The sequence below is a fragment of the Bacillus rossius genome, chromosome 8, assembly GCF_032445375.1.
Source record: "Bacillus rossius redtenbacheri isolate Brsri chromosome 8, Brsri_v3, whole genome shotgun sequence".
Taxonomy (NCBI): domain Eukaryota; kingdom Metazoa; phylum Arthropoda; class Insecta; order Phasmatodea; family Bacillidae; genus Bacillus; species Bacillus rossius.
In genome coordinates, this window is record NC_086336.1 from 7,777,992 (window position 1) to 7,799,859 (window position 21,868).

Below are 21,868 nucleotides of genomic sequence, written 5' to 3' on the forward strand. Positions count from 1 at the left end.
TGTACACTTGCGCCGCATCTCTCTCTCTTCCACTCGATTGGAACAACCATCGATTTGACTTTTTCGAGGCACATTAAACTTGAAACACTCCCATTCGTTTCCTACTTTTCCTATCATCGTCCTATCCTTAATAGAATAACACAGATTGGAAGAAGTTAAATAGCAAACATGTATAAAAGTTATAGTTAAAATAATCTCTTCGTTAAATAAACATATTTTAATTAATGAGTGCAAATAAAAGTAAATTTATCAATTCAATTGTAGATTTCATTTCACTCCTTCTTTGTATCTATGCAAAATAGTGATAATTCAATAAAATTGATTCAATTTATTCATAAAACTATGCAATCATGTCATCAATGTTTTGTTATGACGTTGTCACGTTAAAGTATCGTCCGTAAACCGACTTTACAGACAACCAATTTTTATTTTTATTCTCTGGATGGCTATCTCTGACGTGCCGGGTTGTAGTTTGACGGAAAATGGCGCCCTCTTCCAGCGAGGAGGACAGGGCAACAGGACGTCTTCATCGTCCGGGCTCGCGGACGGACAGCGATGCGACGTACTTGCGGTGATGCTATCGATGTATCGATGCTGGCGAAAGGCTCGGTCATCGGGGGAAGGGATGGAAGTAGGACCACGAGAGGGTTTGGTAGTGGAAGGGGGGGGGGAATGGAGGGGAAAAGGCAATCCCTCCCGCCGCCCCACACAGCCCGGTACGGCTGCGGACATAAATCTCTGGGCTCCTCTAATTGGCTTCCTCACTACTCCCCACATCCCTTTACCCGCCATGCCCCCCCACCCTCCCTCCTAGTAGTAGGGTTGTGTCCGCCGCGGTAGGAGGCCGAAGGGGGTTCGGTAGATGGGGAGGGTGAAGGGGGTTGGGCACTGTAAAACTTCCGAGATGAAGAAAAATCGGTGGCTCCATCTGGCGTTCGGACGGCAGCTGAATAGCAAAGCGGCAACAAGAGTTTGCGTTCGGAGGAGCTGCCGAGAACTTACCCTCCGGTTTGCTGACTGCTCCTTGTATTTATCGCCGCCGTTTAATGGTCCCGAGTTCGAGCCGCGGAATGAATCCTATGTTAAGGGGCGTGCATTCTTCGCAAAGAAAAAAATATATATTCCAGACTATCCTTGCGTAAAAAAAAGTGTAGCACCGTCCGGGTTTCGTGAATGGCTGAGTTCCTAACATGTTCATGACTATTGTCTATTGACTGCGTCCTGGCAGCTAACAGACAGCTTAGATTAATTTCACACCATTCTCTTTAAAAATATTTAGATGGAATAACAAGCTCTTGTAAATAAGTAAAGTATTTTCCAATATCGTAAGAAAATATATTTATCAAATTCCTTTTTCTTATTAGCTTACGTATTTAAATAGCGGCCAACGGATATACAATATCATTAATAAAAGAGGAAATGATAATTTTCATTTTAAGTTTTTTTAACAGCTCTGAAAAAAACACAAATAAAATTTAACACTGCAAATACTGTATTGCAATATATATATATATATAGGGGAGACCGGGGCTGGTTGTAACAGTTTCGCTATTTTATTTTTTATCTGATCATGGATAATATAAACGGCACTTCTGACTGAGCTAACTTATTCAGTAGTTATTCTACTTTTACAAAACAATTTTTACATAAATTTTCCTCTAGCATATTTTTCTGTACAAATCTAAAACCTCGGAGGTGTAAAGTGTTACAACCTGCCCCGAGGCGGGGCTGGTTGTAACACACATTGGGGTAGGTTGTAACAACATTACTACAAGGTAAAATATAATTTTTACTGGGATTACTTATAACAAATTACTACTTATACAATATATTTCAACAAAAATTATTATTTTTTCACTTGTTTAACTTCAGTTTGTCAAATATTAAATGAACAGTGGTCCTCACTCAGAGATTTCATCTGATTGGCAATTATGACTAATATACATTTTAGATTTTTTTGCACAAGAAAAATGCGACCATAACTGGCAGTTTAGACAACGAACCCACTCCTCTCCTGGTTTGCTTGTAGAGAATGATTCCAAACACACTAAACAAAAGCACTCGCTTTCTTCCTCTGATGAGCTGCACTCTGCTGATCTTCGTTTTAGAGAACGTTTGGGCGTGGATTTTGCAGGCATGCGCGTTTGTGATACATTCCCTTTTATCTTAATCAAGCCTGGTGTTCCTCGTTTCGCAAATTCTTCTTCAATGGCTTTCTTCTCTGGAGTATCCGTCAAAATGGCACTTTTCCTGGTCTTTCTTCCTCCTTTCCTTTTCCTTGGAGCGACTTTAGGAAGAGGTAGAACCACTTCTGGAGAAAACTTCTCTGGTGTGTGGGAACAGTTAGAAAATGATTGAACTGGTGTTCCTTGTGAATCCCTGGACACATCGTGTGAACAACTTGGTGCTAAGTCTGGATCAGGCCTGTCTGTCACAAACGAAGGAGCGAAATCGGCATCCTGAAATATTTCCCTATTATAAGGATGTATTCCACATTTCTCAAATCCTTGTTGGATATTTCTTGGCGTTGTGGCAGTGGGAAAAGCTATCTTTAAGATTGAGGGAATATCATAGATTGACATAGGCTTAACTGTGCTCTCTGGTGTTTTGTTGTTCCTCAACCATGCATCCATTGCCGTATTGATCTGTTTTTTGAGTGGGGCAAAAGCACTTCGATCAAGTGGCTGAAGGCGATGAGTGCAGTGAGGTGGGAACGATAGCATTACAATGCCATTTTCTTTGGCAAAATCTAAACAGTCAGGAGCTAAATGCGACTGATGATTGTCTAGAAGGAGGAGGATAGGTTTCTCTGGGCTCGAACGAATACAAGAAACAAAATGCTTAAGAAAAAGCAAGAACTCTACCTCCGTAGTCCAGCCAGACTTATTTGCAGCACCTATACATCCAGTTGGACCATCTCTGATGAAGTGATCATAATACCTTACCCTAGGAAAAATAAACATAGGAGGGATAGCATTTCCAGCAGCATTTACTGCTACAGTTAGAGTAACTAACTGCCCTCGTTCAGATGATGTCATTGCTCCAATTTGTTTTACCCCCTTTCTTGCTACGATTTTTGAAGGATTCTGGACAGTAGTGACCCCGGTCTCATCTACATTCCAAATGTCATTAGCTGTGAAAGAATGGCGATCATAAACTTCAGAGAGTTTGTCAAAAAATTTTGAAACGTTGGCACGATTAAAACTAGAAGCCCTTCCCAAACTAGTTGCCTCTGGAGTCCGAATGGAAAGGTCTGGGTGGCGCTTTAAAAAGGAAGAGAGCCAATCTGCACCTGCTAGTTCTTTGTCACTCCATGTGTTTGGCATGGGAACATTATACTTCTTCCCACATAAGAATGCAAGATGACGTACATCACGTGGAGTGAGTCCAAAATATATGTCAGAACATGTTTTTATGTAGGAAACAAGAGCGATCTCTTGCAAAGGTGTAAATACCTGTCTGTTCCCATAATAACCAGCCAAAGGTTTCCACTCCTCTCGAAAATTAATATCGACTGCATTTAAACCTGAAACAATAGAAAAACCATACAGGCCTATGTTAATTTTGCTCCTGTTTTCACATAAGAAAATCTAAACTACGCAAAACCATATTTTTGTACTAATACAATAAAAAACGTTTACAACCCATTGTTGAGACGTATTTATGTTAGAAATCAAGCAGATGTAATTAAGAAAATTCATTAATGAATGCAACTTACGTTTGTTTTTCTTTTTTATGTACCTCCCAAGTGTCACATGGCAGATGTTGTACGTTTTCGCAGCATGCCTAACAGATCTTCCTTCTCTTACAACTTCAGCTGCTTTCTCCAACATGTCAATAGAATATTTTCCTTTGTCGGTTTTTCTTTTGTAGTTACGCATCTGAAATTAAAATTTGACTGGAAGTTATTAATTACATCTACAAGATAAAACCGTTTAAAATGTATTTTTTTTCTTTCATAAAAGACTTAAAAGGAACAATAAATTAGGAAAACGTGGTCACGGGGTAGGTTGTAACAGTACGTGGGGCAGGTTGTAACAGATTAATTTCGCTGTTACAACCTACCCCATGTGACATCATTATAGAAAACATTTAATTTTACCATATAGTTTGTATTTGTTTCCAATGCCAACAAAACATATCAGAACCTAAAGCTTAGGAGATTATTTTGCCCCGAAGACATTTTCTAAACTCCCTATACATTACGTACAATACGAATGTCAGTCAAACAAACAATATTTACTTACCTCGTCCAAAAACAAATTTTTCCTTCTTGTCGCCAGTGAAATCGTCCGACTGCCACAGTGTTACCACTCGCACTGAAGGCATCATAATGTGCCTTGATGGCTGAAACGATGATACGCTCTTGTGGCTGGTCGTGGAACTATTCGCCCTGTTACAACCTGCCCCTGTTACAACCAGCCCCGGTCTCCCCTATATATATATATATATATATATATATATATATATGCTGTACTAGATGTTCAAAAAATAATAACATTCAACTGAAAAGCAATATAAGTAAAATACTTTTAAATATCCCTGTGGTTCCACCAGACATTTTTAGAAAAGCCAAGATTGTATTGCAAATCCATTTCACTTCAGACTAGACCCAACTGGCGCATACCTGCACAATCCAGCCAATTTAGACTGCTCATTGAGGTCAACACCTTCGACGTGATTGGGTAACCACTTATTCCTCTCCTTGTTCACAACTGGCTCAAGGTCGTCGTCACTGTAATCCAATCATCAGCGTGAAGCAGATGCAGACGTTTTTCAAGCACACTTTGCTATCTAATAAATCTGCGAAACGATCTTGACTGTAGTGATTGGTAGTGTCAGTTCTGGCCACCTGACCATCTAGAAGTCGGGATCAGTGAGACGTGATGGTTAAAAACTGGTTAATTGAGCAAGGTGGTTCAGAGCACCCTTGGCCAGATGATAAACAAAAAAAAAAAATACAGCCCGGCGAATCAGCGGAGACGAAATACAGGAACAAAGCAGGGTGTGGTCTGAGCTTTGGGCGGCCATAATGAAAACGGCCATAAATCCGAAGGCCGCAGGAAAAAGAGAAAAACATAAAAAGAAGAAGGGGGAAGTGGGAACAAAAAAACACGAGACTACGACGTCTTCATTACTCCCGGGACTGTAGCTTCACGGGTGGGCAGAACCAGGCGAAATATAATTGCGCTGACCTTTGCGAGCAGGTGGTCATTCGACAACTCGGACCTCCGCGGCTTGAAGCAATCAAGTCCATTAAAGCAGCGTCGATCAGCAGCGAGACTTGAAGGCAAAAGGAGTGAGGGGGAACCGAAAGGAATGTACATCGACGCGACTCATTCTGTTAACAATGATCGCAGGATTTCGCAGCCAAATTCTGGAGTTGCTTGGCTTCTGGTTTGTAGCCGCGTCGAAGCCAGGCAAACTCATTATCATTCCGTTTCCAAAATGGAAGATCTGCAGGGTTTTATTGCCACGAGCAATCCGGCCAAGTAGAAATCTAAATGCTCCAAAACCTCAGCCCATTCGAGAAATCCAAAATCAAACGAATTATGTCTAGGCTTACTGAACGTGGTAAACATGGGTTTTCTATTGTTATGATTCAACTATAAGATGATCTCAATTCTTTACCATTCTAAGACAGAGTGATAGGGGCTCAAGACTAAGAATGAAAGACAATTCAATATAAAGACTTGATCTACTGTCACGTACTATTACAGTGTTAGTTGTCACCTAATTCCGACAATGATTAGGGAGTCTCGCTACCACACCTCGGCAGGTTCCTTACCCACGCTGTGCTGGGTCGCGCTCGCGGCAGGTTCTCGACGACGGACTGCGGCGGCCGAGGACCACGGCGCTCCGTGGTTCCGGCGTCACGACTTCAGCCGTCCAGTCGCCGGTGACCAGAAGAAGCCCCTTCTCGACGGTGGCTGTCGTTTTTATTCTTCCGTCCGCGTCCGTGTTGATGTTCCGTGTTGTCCTCTTTTCTCATGCAGCGGCGGTCGGCCTTCGGCGACCCGCGTCGCTGTTTCGCTGGCGGTGTTGAAAATGCTGACACCTCGTGTTTGACTCAGGGCGAGCCTCGAAGCCGCTTGCCAGAGTGCTCAGAGCGAGTCATAACACTATGCATTCATTCAACCTTATAAATATTCTAAAATTTTGTTCACTCCTGTGTATTGGGTATTTCATTATTATTATATTACTTTATTTTAATGGTGGTTCCTGTTGATATTCTACAATAAATCTCTCGCATTTGTTGTTACAGTTAGTGAAAACGCGGCCGGGTATTTTTTTTCACGAAAAAATTAAAACGTTTTAAAATTTGTAATTTATAGGACTGCCCTTTAAATAATATCAAGAAATGACAACACAATAAAATAACAAATTGGCTTGTAAGGCCAAAACTTAAATTGAGATTCCCAAGTTCTATTATAGACTAAAGCACTTAGCAAAAGTTTTAAGAGTGTAAGTTAAATTAGTTTATGTGAGAGTAAGATTTTCTTTTCCCGATCTCCTTTAAAGTGGCTTTGCTGTACGCTAGTTTTGTTTAGGATATAAGATTATTTTCTTTCAATTTACACTTGAAGCTCGGAATGAAAACACGGCGCGCTCGCATGCTTCACTATTAGAAATTACAGTAAATTTACTAACTTTTTAACAAAGATATTTGCTGAAATAAACGAAGAGATCTTCTTAGTTCCAGATAACTGAATCTTCGTTAAAACTACTCCGTATTATAACTTTCTAGTACCATGCTCCGCTGTAAACAGGGTCAACAGTAAAGTACCAGGAAGAAGGACGTTCAGGCTATAGATAAACAAGTTTTTTAATGTTTAAGTAGTATACCAAGATTATTTTTGTAGAATAGTGCTCAATGTAAGTGCAATAGTTAAACATTAATTTACGAATATAACCGCAATTTAACGAAGATACCTGGAATATTTGTAACCAGCTTTCTTTGTAGAATTAAGGTGAAAATGTTAAACAATGAAGCTGCAGGGCTTTCAACAGACGCCTTCGTGGGCTGTCCGCACGTCTCCTATCTCCAGTGGAGGTCACGGATATAGAGTCAGTAACGCTGCAGGGCATTCAACAGACGCCTTCGCGGGCTGTCCGCGCGTATCCTATCTCCGGCAGTGGTCACGTCTGCAGAGTCAGTAACGCTGCAGGGCTTTCAACAGACGCCTACGCGGGCTGTCCGCACGTCACCTATCTCTGGCATAGGTCACGTCTGCAGAGTCAGTAACGCTGCAGGGCTTTCAACAGACGCCTTCGCGGGCTGTCCGCACGTCACCTATCTCCGGCATAGGTCACGTCTGCAGAGTCAGTAACGCTGCAGGGCTTTCAACAGACGCCTACGCGGGCTGTCCGCGCATCTCCTATCTCCGGCATAGGTCACGTCTGCAGAGTCAGTAACGCTGCAGGGCTTTCAACAGACGCCTTCGCGGGCTGTCCGCGCGTCTCCTATCTCCGGCAGTGGTCACGTCTGCAGAGTCAGTAACGCTGCAGGGCTTTCAACAGACGCCTTCGCGGGCTGTCCGCACGTCACCTATCTCCGGCATAGGTCACGTCTGCAGAGTCAGTAACGCTGCAGGGCTTTCAACAGACGCCTACGCGGGCTGTCCGCGCGTCTCTTATCTCCGGCATAGGTCACGTCTGCAGAGTCAGTAACGCTGCAGGGCTTTCAACAGACGCCTACGCGGGCTGTCCGCACGTCACCTATCTCCGGCATAGGTCACGTCTGCAGAGTCAGTAACGCTGCAGGGCTTTCAACAGACGCCTTCGTGGGCTGTCCGCACGTTTCCTATCTCCGGCATAGGTCACGTCTGCAGAGTCAGTAACGTTGCAGGGCTTTCAACACACGCCTTCGCGGGCTGTTCGCGCGTCTCCTATCTCCGGCAGTGGTCACGTCTGCAGAGTCAGTAACGCTGCTCAACTTTCAACAGACGCCTTCGCGGGCTGTCCGCGCGTCTCCTATCTCCGGCAGTGTTCACGTCTGCAGAGTCAGTAACGCTGCAGGGCTTTCAACAGACGCCTTCGTGGGCTGTCCGCACGTTTCCTATCACCGGCATAGGTCACGTCTGCAGAGTCAGTAACGCTGCAGGGCTTTCAACAGACGCCTTCGTGGGCTGCCCGCGCATCTCCTATCTCCGGCAGTGGTCACGTCTGCAGAGTCAGTAACGCTGCAGGGCTTTCAACAGACGCCTTCGCGAACTGTCCGCCCGTCTCCTATCTCCGGCATAGGTCACGTCTGCAGTCAATGACACTGCAGGGCTTTTAACAGAAGCCTACGTGGGCTGTCCGGGCGTCTCCTATCTCCGGCAGAGGTCACGTCCTAGTCGGTGACGCTGCAGGGCTTTCAACAGACGCCTTCGCGGGCTGTCCGCGCATCTCCTATCTCCGGCAGAGGTCACGGATATAGAGTCAGTAACGCTGCAGGGATTTCAACAGACGCCTTCGCGAACTGTCCGCGCGTCTCCTATCTTCAGCAGAGGTCACGTCTGCAGTCAATGACACTGCAGGGCTTTCAACAGAAGCCTACGTGGGCTGTCCGGGCGTCTCCTATCTCCGGCAGAGGTCACGTCTGCAGTCGGTGATGCTGCTGGGCTTTTAACAGACGCCTTCGCGGACTGTCCGGGCATCTCCAATTTCCGGCAGAGGTCTGGTCTGCAGTCGGTGACGTTGCAGGGCTTTCAACAGACGCCTTCGCGGGCTGTCCGAGCATCTACTATCTCCGGCATAGGTCACGTCTGCAGTCGATGACGCTGCAGGGCTATCAACAGACGCCTTCGCGGACAGTCCGCGCGTCTCCTATCTCCGGCAGACGTCACGGAAATAGAGTCAGTAAAGCTGCAGGGCTTTCAACAGACTCCTTCGCGGGCTGTCCGCGCGTCTTCTATCTCCAGCAGAGGTCACGGATATAGAGTCAGTAACGCTGCAGGGATTTCAACAGACGTCTTCGCGGGCTGTCCGCGCGTCTTCTATCTCCGGCAGAGGTCACGGATATATAGTCAGTAACGCTGCAGCGATTTCAACAGACGTCTTCGCGGGATGTCCGCGCGTCTTCTATCTCCGGCATAGGTCAAGTCTGCAGACGATGACGCTGCAGGGCTTACAACATACGCCTTCGCGAGCTGTCAACGCGTCTCCTATCTTAGGCATAGGTCATGTCTGCAGTCAATGACACTGCAGGGCTTTCAACAGACTCCTTCGCGGGCTGTCCGAGCGTCTCCTATCTCCGGCAGTGGTCACGTCTGCAGAGTCAGTAACGCTTCAGGGTTTTCAACAGACGCCTTCGCGGGCTGTCCGCGCGTCTCCTATCTCTGGCATAGGTCACCTCTGTAGTCGATAACGCTGCAGGGCTTTCAACAGACGCCTTCGCGGGCTGTCCGCGCGTCTCCTATCTCCGGCAGAGGTCACGTCTGCAGTCGGAGATGCTGCAGGGCTTTAAACAGACGCCTTCGCGGGCTGTCCGCGCGTCTTCTATCTCCGGCAGTGGTCACGTCTGCAGAGTCAGTAACGCTGCAGGGTTTTCAACAGACGCCTTCGCGGGCTGTCCGCGCGTCTCCTATCTCTGGCATAGGTCACCTCTGTAGTCGATAACGCTGCAGGGCTTTCAACAGACGCCTTCGCGGGCTGTCCGCGCGTCTCCTATCTCCGGCAGAGGTCACGTCTGCAGTCGGTGATGCTGCAGGGCTTTCAACAGACGCTTTCGCGGGCTGTCCGCACGTCTCCTATCTCCAGTAGAGGTCACGGATATAGAGTCAGTAACGCTGCAGGGCTTTCAACACTCTCCTTCGCGGGCTATCCGCGCGTCTTCTATCTCTGGCAGAGGTCACGTCTGCAAGGTGATGCTGCAGGGCTTTCAACAGACGCCTTAGCGGGCTGTCCGGGCGTCTCTTATCTCCGCGCAGAGGTCACGTCTGCAGTCGGTGACGCTGCAGGGCTTTCAACAGACGCTTTCGCGGTCTGTCCGGGCGACTCCTATCTCCGACAGAGGTCACGTCTGCAGTTGGTGACGCTGCAGGGCTTTCAACAGGCACCTTCGTGGGCTGCTCGGGCGTCTCCTATCTCCGGCAGAGGTCACGTCTGCAGTCGGTGACGCTGCAGGACTTTCAACAGATGCCTTCGAGGGCTGTCTGGGCGTCTCCTATCTCCGGCAGAGGTCACGTCTGCAGTCGGTACCCTGCAGGGCTTTCAACAGACGCCTTCGCGGGCTGTCCGGGCATCTCCTTTTTCCGGCAGAGGTCACGTCTGCAGTCGCTTACGCTGCAGGGCTTTCAACAGATGCCTTCGCGGGCTGTCGGGGTGTCTCCTACTACGGCTGAGGTCATATCTGCAGTCGGTGACGCTGCAGGGCTTTCAACAAATGCCTTCGCGGGCTGTCCCTGCGTCTCCTGTCTCCGGCAGAGGTCACGGATACAGAGTCGGTGACTCTGTAGGGATTTTAACATACGCCTTCGCGGTCTGTCCGGGCGTGTCCTATCTCCGGCAGATCACATCTCCAGAGTCCGTGACGCTACAGATATTTCAACAGACGTCTTCGTGGGCTGTCCTGGCGTCTCCTATCTCCGGCTGAGGTCACGTCTGCAGAGTCAGTAACGCTGCAGGGCTTTCAACAGACGCCTTCGTGGGCTGTCCACGCGTCTCCTATCTCCGGCAGAGGTCACGGATACGGAGTCGGTGACGCTGCAGGGATTTCAACAGACGCCTTCGCGGGCTGTCCGGGCGTCTCCTATCTCCGGCAGAGGTCACGGATACAGAGTCGGTGACTCTGTAGGGATTTCAACAGACGCCTTCGCGGCCTGTCCGGGCGTCTCCTATCTCCGGCAGAGGTCACGTCTGCAGAGTCCGTGACGCTACAGATATTTCAACAGACGTCTTAGTGGGCTGTCCGGGCGTCTCCTATCTCCGGCTGAGGTCACGTCTGCAGAGCCAGTAACGCTGCAGGGTATTCAACAGACACCTTCGTTGGCTGTCCACGCGTCTCCTATCTCCGGCAGAGGTCACGGATACAGAGTCGGTGACGCTGCAGGGATGTCAACAGATGCCTTCGCGGGCTGTCCGGGCGTCTCCTATCTCCGGCAGAGTACACGGATATAGAGTCAGTAACGCTGCAGGGCTTTCAACAGACGCCTTTGCGGGATGTCCGGGCGTATCTTACTCCGGCAGAGGTCACGTCTGCAGTCGGTGACACTGCGAGGGGGTGGTCTCGGAGAACCAGGGATCGGCACCAAAGGGAATTCTTGCGAAACCCCCGCGGAGATAGCGAGAAGGGGGGTAGTAGGGGGGAGTGCAGGGCGCACGAAGAGGGACGGCGGCGCCGCTCCTACGGTTGATGTATGGATCAAGATACCGCGGACAAAACAGTTTTCCGCTGGCTTCGCAACTTTTCGGGTTTCTGGTCCGAAGAGATGTCTGGGTATGCGCGAGGGTTAAAAGTAGGAGTGCCAAGGGGAGGGTGAGGGGAAGCATGAGCGGGGAGTTTGGTTGCTGGGTCAGGGGTAGGTTGGCAGAGGGTGGTTCGGGTCGTATAAATTAGCGCAGATTCATGCCCCGGGATAAATCCGTGCGGGCTGGAGACCCTAGTGGAAAAAGGGGGGGGGGGGGATTAGGGGCTAGGGTGAGGGGGCTGCGGAGGTCAGAGAATAGGATATCGCGATCTGCGAGAGTTTGGCTTCCCTCCCCCTCCTCCGCCACTACCACATCCCCCGCGATCCCGCTTCTGGTTGGCTCCCAGATCACGTCAGCACAATCTCCCCCCCTCCTCCTCACCCTCCTTCTTCCTTGGCGAGCGTGACGCTATCTCGCGCCCGGCCTCAGCACCAGTTTTCGTCCCGACGCAACCCGCCGAGAGGTGATAGCTTCATCACGACCGTCTCTGCGCGCGCGCCGGCTTCCTCTTGGCCTGACACGGGGTGCGGCGATCTCCGGAGGCCACGCGCGTTACAAGCGAAACTTAACTTTTTAATACTCAACTGCAGCTATGAATAAAAAAAAATTGGTTGTCTGTAGAGTCGGTTTAGGGACGATAGTTTAACGTGATAACGTCATAACAAAACATTGATGAAATTATTGCATACTTTAAGAATAAAATTGAATCATTTTTATTTTAATAATAAAATAATAAATACTTGAAATTATACTAGTAATCAGATTTTTAAAATGCCTGAATAATTAAACTTTATTGCCGAAATTGTTGTAATAAGCAATGAAAACCACGTTAACTTTTCACTTCACTTTATAAACAGTCGACGAAACAGTTCACGTGTAGTTGACTTGTAATTAATTTTAAAAACTGGCAAATATAATTATGAAAAAGTTTTCATATAAATAAGCTGTAATCAAATATCTATCATCAATTATATGAATCACCATAATTTTTTAGTCAATTGTATTATAACCTAGTTTTACTGCACTCGCCGACAGCGAAACGGGACACAGCGTAACGGAACAATGTGCGTAACGGAACAATGTGGGTAACGGGACACTTTATCGTGCGTGTTTTATCTCCTCGGAGTCTGCAACTGACGTAATAGTTACACTAGCCTACTTTCTGACTTCATCAAATGTCCAAAGATAGGTCATGTGTGTTCATCAAATAAATAAAAGGTTAAAAATTTCTGCAAGTGATGGTTAAAACATTAAAAAAAAACTGACATATAAAGCCACTCTAAGTTATAAAAACGGTAGTTGAGGTATAGGCCGGTATTTAAAGACACAAAAAATAAAGGATCTTGTTTTGAATATGCTCCACCAGTACTCCAACCGTATTCCTAGTGCACGATAGCACACGGCCAGTCCATTATTTTTAGGGAACGGGTTTCGATGTTATATACGTAGCCGATCAGTTGCCAAAATTCTGCTCATGCGCAGAGCTAACTTATTCGTTGTTTTCGTCCACATGGCGGACCCGCGTCTGGCGCCATTAACTCTTATATAGTCACTTATGTGATCATCGGGGGACATACTACCAAGCGTGTTGGTGTGCCAAATTAAACTTCATGATAGCGAAACTAGCCTGGAATACTTACATTTCGAACACGTCGCTAGTATTTTTTGCAATTACAACTGTGTCGACTGTTGCGAAACGTCCGCCAGACTGCATTGTAACCAATTTCTAGTCTCGCGCAGGGCTCACCATTTATTAAAACTGTTGCCGATTTGTTTCCTTACCGAAATTTATTCTGGACAATTTCTGTAATACATAGACACCGGAAAAATTCGCGAATTCATTTCGCGATAGGCTAAAATACAAATAGTTATACCTCAGTGCTGCCTCTGTTATTGGCTCACAACTCACCTGGATGAATCAGGACCAATGAGAAACACCCAACCGAAGCTTTATACGAATCACAGGATGCCACGTTGGGACGTTTCACAAGACAGCAGCCAATGAGTGGAAGGCATTTGACCGAGTGTACGTAGAACTATGGAGTTCATCCTGTAGGTCATTGAACCAGCGAACTTTTCCGGTCCCTAGTAATATATCCCAAACGCTGCCTCAGCGGACGTCTTGGAATACCGCCCTGAGTCTTCCTGAGCACAGCGATGCGTGTGTTCGGGCGAGGGCACAACCTCCCACGTCGTCCGCGCAGTGGACGGAACCGGAAGGAGGAAGACCCGGCTTCCGGCGAAGGACCGTGAGTCCTCCTGAACGGACAGATGGCAGTTTAGATGGCGGCGGCGCGGACCGCCTCGGCTGGGTTCCGTTACACAGCTCCACGCGCATCAGGCTCCAACACCATACAGTCTACGCACAGGCTACGTCGCTATACACAGCGAAAAAAAAAAAAAATATTGGTTGTCTGTAAAGTCGGTTTACGGACGATAGTTTAACGTGACAACGTCATAACAAAACATTGATGAAATGATTGCATACTTTAATGAATTAAGTTGAATCATTTTTATTGAATTATCACTATTTTGTATGGGTACAAAGGAGTGAAATAAAATCTACAATTTAATTGATGAATTTACGTTTATTTGCACTCATTAACTCAAACAGATTATTTTAACTATAACTTTTATACATTTTTGCTATTTAACTTCTTCCTATCTGTGTTATTCTGTTAAGGATAGGACGATGATAGGAAAAGTAGGAAACGAATGGCAGTGTTTCAAGTTTAATGTGCCTCGAAAAAGTCAAATCGATGGTTGTTGCAATCGAGTGGAAGAGACATAGATGCGGCGCAAGCTTACAATGGGTGTTACGGGACAAAGCGTAACGGGAGAATGAGTCATCCTTTTTCGTGCGTGCAGCTGGCGTTCATCGATTTATTAGACGTTGTCACGTCAAAAAAAAATTTCTGTTCTTTTACAAAAGTCTTCTTTGAAAATTAGCTTCCAAGAAAAAGTTTGTGTTACTACAAGAAAAAAATTATAACTTTGAACAACGCATTGCTATTGTTATTTTTTGCATATATTAAATACGTTATTACGAAAATTGGCCCATAATTTTATACTTTAATTTAAATTTCAATCCAAACATAATCTAATATTCAACAATTTAACTTTATTTTATTGACTCATGCTTGTTATGAACGCAGTTAAATGTGGGAAGCTGTTCAGAGAACGGTTTACAAATAATTTTAATTATTGTGGTCACTGGGACAACATAAAGCATAAATGCACGGGTGAGAATCCTAACCCAATATTACTGCGAACACTATTTTGTAGTGATGAAGTAGTTTTTATGTTAATGTACAAATTTACAAATATAAGCACTTTAACATGAATGAATATATTCCTTTTTTTTAAATGCACCTTTTCTTATACTCAACGACATATCTATTGGCCTAGATAAAGTATATAATATTGGTCTGCTGCAAATAAATTAAGGGTAAAGTATTCCATGTTGCTGATCTAAGAAAAGACTAGGAAATGGTACACGATTGATAACAAACAGTTACACACATTCACAAACATTATTCACTTAGTAAGCGAGTCCTGAAATTCAAGTGTACATCGGAATGACACTGAAATGAAGTATGATCTCAAAAGTCACCAGAGGATTTTGGGAAACATCAAATAATAATTTTTACTCGTATAAGCAACATTTTATTTTTTTTATATTATTTGGAGTACCTGTCACGTTGACAGTGAGGCAGTCAAGAGACCAGCCCATTTCGGCTCCTAATGAACACAACATATTTGAATTGGCAAACGAATCTGCGATTTGCTGATTTCGAGAAACAAAAAAAAATTGTGAAGGATAGTTTTTTCACTCGTCAGAGATTTGTAACATTTAACCTCTGTAACTAGCAATTTAATGTTTTCTTATGATGAAAATACACTTAGGTATAATACGAAACTCGAACACGAAATTTAACGAACAATTCGTAAAATTAATGCCGAGTGTGATTAATTTATACGCAAATTGTTTTTTTCAAATACACATCTTGATGCGAATCACGCGTAGTTTCTGCATCCGCCACTAGATTTCGTTGCCGGAGCAGCTAAGTTGACTATTATATTATTTTATTAGCATGACAAAATTTAAAACTATTTAATGAAACGCCTCCGATAAAAGAGAAAAAGACTTGAAAAAATACTAAACACTTGCTTTGTGTCTGATTTCAGCAAATGTCTACAATCCTTCACACGGACTAACGTTGGTCGTCACCCCAGTTAAATTATCAAATTAACAACGTATATTATGCGAGTAACCTAACCGCCCCCCTATAACAGATATTTAATTTTATATGTCAATAACAGACAAAAAAAATGGTTGTCTGTAAAGTCGGTTTACGGACGATAGTTTAACGTGACAACGTCATTACAAAACATTCATGAAATTTCTGCATACTTTTATGAATAAAATGGAATATTTTTTTATTAAATTATCACTATTTTGTATGGATACAAAGAAGGAGTGAAATGAAATCTACAATTTAATTGGTAAATTTACTTTTATTTGCACTCATTAATTAAAATATGTTTAATACTTTACCGAACAGATTATTTTAACTATAACTTTTATACGTGTTTACCATTTAACTTCTTCCAATCTGTGTTATTCTGTTAAGAATAGGACGATGATAGGAAAAGTAGGAAACGAATGGGAGTGTTTCAAGTTGAATGTGCCTCGAAAAAGTCAAATCGATGGTTGTTCCAATCGAGTGGAAGAGAAATAGATGCGGCGCAAGCGTACAATCAGCGTAACGGGACACAGCGTAACGGGACACAACGTAACGGGACAATGTGCGTAATGGGACACTTTTTCGTGCGTGCAGCAGGCGTTCATCGATTTATTAGTCGTTGTCACGTCAAAAGATAAAAGTGCAACCACACAGAAAACAAGCCACAACCAGGTGATGTAAAAAAATGTTCAAACATAGACAGCACAAAATATTCCGTGTAAGGAATTAGTGAAACAGTTACTTCAGCACAGACGTACACAGTTAGCAAACAATGACGTGACAGTAGCAACAATAAAATTAAATACAGAAAAAAAGAACTTGTAAAACTCAAAGAAAAAAATAATAACCCAAAGATGGTACTGAACAGATAAAAAGACCAACACTACGACAACACAGAGATAGTCCGGCGAACCCATCGATGTCACACAACGGATATTCTGGCCACCACAACGACAGCATCACGGACGAACACCGCAGTCTTCCTAAGACAACGTAGTTAGTCAGTCCATCACCTTCTGCACTTCTGGGTAGGCAAACCTCTCGACAAGGTGGACAATGGCCCCGTCTAGAGGACCACTCGCCTAAACTCCCCGCGTGAGGTCAATGGCCATGTCACCGGCCCCACTTTGTCGGTCAGACGGTCCTGTCGACGCTGACCCTACAGCATGATGGCCTGCAACGCTGAGGTACTCGTTTAACGCGCTGTACCTGCTTGTAACTGCTCCCTGGTGATGGCTGGATCGCCACCAGCACGAGCTTCTTATATCCATGGGGAAACGTGACTTGGAGGTGTTTGAGGAGAAGCTAAAATGAGAAGCTGAGGCAACCACTACCAGGATCATTGCCACCCTTCCTCAACCATTCGGCTAACCTGTGACTTACCCAAAGGAATCCCAATCCTAAGAGTATCACGAGGCGCTTAACCAAGTCTATCATAACTCTGGTACCCCTCAGACAACCCAGAGAACTTTTGCTTCCAACCTCTACTAGCTGTCCAGGCTAGTGCCGGATCTTGTTTCCACCTTTCCACGGGGCGGCGACCTCTGAGCGAACAGAGCTGGCTGCTGTGTTGAAACGGTGTGGCGAACTGTTACGAAATATCGTGGACAATTGCGGACACCGCACTACTTGCAGGATCCCAACTGGGAGCTCATTGAGTGGTTCGTCAGCGAACACAGTCGGAGAGGACCGTGTTACGAGACACGACCTTCGCTAGTTCGCGTGATGGTGCCTTCGTACAGGTAACGGAACGCGGTCCCAAATCTTTCTCCCTATTCGTTCCCTACACACCCTCTCCCAGTAAGTACGTCCGTCACCGCGCCTTTTGTGAACCACGTTTTCAGGGAAATCTGCCGCAGGATAGAAGTAACTGATACCGACAGAAGCGTCCTCCACTGGTGTCTGAGCAATGGTTTGTGTCTACGTGAAGCATACGTATCACGCCGAATCAAGAGTGCCAAAAACAATTTAGCGCCAAGTATATGGTTACCCAGAGCTGACAGGAAAGTACCGCCAGACGTTTACCAGAACTCAAAAGACTCTCGAGACTTACATCGGGTTAATAAACTACATAAGAAACACAAAACGCAAAAAGTTAAATTACCACATTTCGGAATACCTAGTTATAACGCAAGAAGCAAAAGCGCAAATCAAGCATAGGCCCCACTTTCAACTTCTTGCGTTTAGGCTTGCCTTTCCATCTTCTCTATTTGAAGTATTGTTTTCCGAAAACGTATAGAGATGCAGACCTTTTGTTTATAGAAATCTACGATTTTCTTTTTTTATCAGAAACTTGAAATTTTACTTTACTAAAACTAGCGCTCAGTGAAAGGAAATAACTATCTTAATTAATATTATAAGGAATTTGACAAATTTATTCATAATAAGAAGCCCGCTTTAGAAAACTATTTCTACAGTTCTACACTTTCAAGTTTTAATGTTGGCGATATCTTTCGAATTGCTTGTTGTATAAACTAAAGCATAAATCTTATATTTGTGGCGCGTTGCGACCTCGTGCTCTAGCGTTTCTTGTGAAGTCGATAAGCTTAGCGTTAGGGAATTTGCGACTACGGTGACCATCAGTGCCAATTCGGAGTGTAACTCAAGTTGATCAAAGTCAATGGAGACGGACGAAGGATAAAACGGTGGGATGGGAGAAACTTATGCAATTCGGTAGTTAGGAGTAACTGGAGCACCTGCGATGTCATGACTCTTTTTCCTTCGCGTGGAAAATTCGGGCGTTGACCTCTTGAGATCTCGCCTCGGGGGCGAGCGAGCGTTGTGACAAGGCCTGATGAAGGTCAACGCCAAGTTCGCAAGGAGGGGATACGTTGCTTGTATCTTGTATGCACTCTTTATTTTGGCCTGCTTGCACGAAGTTAGCAAAAAACTTTATAGCATATATAAATTTTTTCCAATAAACAAAGTTTTCACGTTTATATTTATCAACCCTTTTTCACAGTCACGATTTTGAAGACGCAAGCGGACCCCCTCAGTGAGGGGCTCTTGAACACCAGGGGGTCCATCTGATCCCCCCCCCCCCCCCGGGATCTAGGCACATTCTCACCGCCGTGACAAGCCGCGACCGAAGACCAAAAGTCATATTGCCTACAGGTAGTAGACAGACAGTCATTGGACCGACAGCGGTTCCTCTGACATTTCGGGCAAAATGACTGCTACTTATGATACCCTCAAAAAGAGGTCACCTTCCAGCCTATTCACACAGTTACTTAATCTCGACGCATGAAACACTTACAGAAGATATTCCCGTGTGGCAAGCGCCCGCTCCCCGCACAGGTCAGCAGGGGTGTCCAGGCGCAGGGGTCGAGGGCACGTGACCCGGAAGCCACGAGAGCCAGGCCCACTTGTCAGCCGTGCGGGCTGCGACTGACGCCAAGTGCGGGCTCGAACCCTCGACCCCTGAGTCCGAGGAGGTGAGCGCGGGGGAGTTTATCAAACAGAGAGGGCCCGCACACGGCGACGCCCCCTATTTTTTTTTTCTTCCCGGTCCTCCGAGGGACCATCTCCTTGCCCCGATAAGACGAGGCAGCGGGCCGTGGATGTATCACGCCGCGCGCTCTGGCCCATAAATAAGCGGGCGCCGTAATGCGTCTCTTCCAATTGTCGCCGGAGTTATTTACGGCCGGGGCTCGGATACGATTGCGATTCGAGAAAGCAGAGAGAGCCCAGCAAGGGGTTGGGGGGGGGGGGGATGAGAAGAGCAACGGAAAATGGAGACTTTTTGTTTTTAATGGCGGTCCTTCCAGAGTTTCCCGTCCGATGGAGGAAGGTAAGTAGGTAGGTTTCCAACAGAGCCACAATCATTTCGCGGGTTTTATCGGCTAGCGAAGTACACCTGAAGCACATGTGCATCTGCTTTTCGATGATTGAACGACAGTACTCATGACACGCCCTTTGGCTCGCCTGAGTCTGTTATAAACAAAAAGAAGTGGTTACCCATTCACCTGTAACCCGCAAAAGTATTTGACATGAGCGTGTATCCAGGGAGGATATGGTGCCCTCCCTCCACGGCTCAGGAATTAAGAATCCTCTGGCTGTGGGGATCAGCTTGCGCTTGCAAAAGTGTGACTGTGAAACGGGTTTAATGTCAAAACTATATTTTATGGAAAATGTTCAGTATATTATAAATAATTTTTTTTGCTAATTGCACGCATATAGGCCAAAATATAGGAAGTATACAACATACAAGAATCGTAACCGGAGATGACTTGTCTGTTAACCCTACGCGCAAAACTCTCGAACTTGGGATGTGGCATTATTTTCGACCACCATAAAACTCTAAACAGGATTGATTATGTAGAGACAAGTTTAGCTAAGCCTGGAGTGAAAAGAATTCCTGAAATAGTCGAAGCATTAGCTATCACTACATAGTCTAAATTTTTGCGGTGTACATATTTGTCCATCAGCCTAGATAACAGGATCGTATGCGAACTGGTGATCTTTCCTTTGGCTTAATCCCCTGTTTAGGCTGGCCACCCAGAATCTGGGAAGTTTTATAGACTTTTTCATTTTCTTCAAGTCATGTTAGGCTTGTCAAAAAAAAACGATGGTTGAATAAAATCACGAAAGAATCTTAAAACTGTTTTGGATTGAGCTACTTTAGACAATAAGGAAAAGTGATTTAACTATTACGGCGATGAATTTTTTACTTCAAATTTATAGAAAAGGGATTCTAGCAAAATTTTTCTTTTGGACCTGGTTTAACAACCTTTTTAATTGTTTGATATTTATCAAGTGACAAAAACATGTATGATATATAACCCGCAGCTTCATTCTTACAATTTATGAGTATTGCTAAAAAAAATTACTATTGATACATCAGTATGTTATTAATTCTAAACATATTTACTAAATCAATAGACATAATAATTTTTTTAGGTGTATAACATATTTATTTCATTACAAAACCATTTAAGAATGATATTTTTAAATGGTTATGCTTAGACCTTTTTAATTTGTAGTATAGATTAGATATCTGTTTATGAAACTTCTGTATTAAAGTGTGTGCTGATAAATTTTACCTTATGAAATCACACTTATTATTTGCTCGTATCTGTGTACTTGAAGTAGAGTAGAATTTATTTAATAGGTACTCTTTTGTTTGTAATTTGTTGTTTTGTTTGTAAGAACTGTCACTTTAATAGTAATTTTAATTAAATCATTTTTTTCCCTTAAATTATCTTTTGAGGCTTTAAACCACCCCACAGGATGGGCCTCAACTTAAATATTGTGTGTAGACCAGCTGCAATCCCACAAAAAATCGACCAACTAAACGCGCTGTCTACACCCACGCAAACAAGCAGAGTAAAATAAACATTAGCGGAGAATATTATGAAAATAATTCGCGCAACGTTAGGCCCTACGGTGTGTACAGACAACTTACAATGACTTGTTATTGCATTTCGACTGCGATACATTTATTTTCAAAGAAAAAGCTTGACTTCATAAAAAGCAGTGGTTTTACACGCCTGATCTTACACGTCTGAATACAAAATAACTTACAACAGTAACAAAAAAAACAAAGACATTACAGTACGTTCAAAGATAGAGTCCAAGTCCGTGGGTTGCACTCGTACCAAGATTTTTTTACGGAAATGCAAAGTCTGAAAGGCCTTTGATTGTCTATTGCAAGTTTACTTATTGGGTGACATAGCGTAGGGATTTCTCCACAGCGTTTCGCAGTTGGAAAGGTGCGCAGGTTACACGTAGTGACGTCACGAAGCGTGCACAGCAACCGGTGTTAAATGGGTTGAGCTCGTTATTAACAAAAAAAAACTGAAGTGGAGAAATTAAATGATTTAAACAAAACTTCGAGTCTTTAGCATTATGTGTTCTCTTAATTACTTAATTACTCTTAATTACTTAATTACTTACTTTGTTTGTGAAAGCTTATCTTGCAGCTAACCAACTCCGCAAACGTTAAAGTCAATGTAGAAATATCACTAAATCATTTAAACGATCAAATTTCGGGGACCGAATCTTACAGACGCGGCGCTCAATCAGCACAGACGTGTATAAAAAAAAGGTTTTTCAAAATTCTCGACGACTCGTAATATAGCATGGGAGTGCGTTAAATACGAGTCGAAGGGTGGGCAAACGGCGACGACCTTACTTGAATGTCTCGTGGTTTGCAGTTGTCGAAAGGCCCCAGCTCAGGCCCCGTTGTGTGTGCTTGCAGCCGTCTGGGTCGCGTGCGCCTCGCACAC

General features: G+C 44.7%; 2 protein-coding genes across 2 annotated transcripts in view; both read right to left on the reverse strand.

Annotated features, from left to right (window-relative positions):
• Positions 1-21,868, reverse strand: part of LOC134535514 (homeotic protein ultrabithorax-like) — a 788,056-nt gene that overhangs the window by 56,804 nt on the left and 709,384 nt on the right. The gene's annotated exons all lie outside the window — the stretch shown is intronic.
• On the reverse strand, positions 1,578-4,421 carry LOC134535275 (uncharacterized). Its single transcript, XM_063374348.1, has 3 exons — positions 4,248-4,421; positions 3,719-3,881; positions 1,578-3,526 (listed from the first exon to the last, which is right to left on the reverse strand). Exons 2-3 carry the CDS (start codon positions 3,879-3,881, stop codon positions 1,902-1,904), a joined length of 1,788 nt encoding a protein of 595 aa, XP_063230418.1. The 5' UTR covers positions 4,248-4,421; the 3' UTR covers positions 1,578-1,901.

Excerpts from the sequence above, each read along its gene's own strand:
- LOC134535275 (XM_063374348.1), bottom strand. The coding sequence starts at position 3,881 with ATGCGTAACTACAAAAGAAAAACCGACAAAGGAAAATATTCTATTGAC. Across the intron at positions 3,527-3,718 it reads CATAAAAAAGAAAAACAAAC|GTTTAAATGCAGTCGATATT; the intron begins GTAAGTTGCATT and ends CTATTGTTTCAG.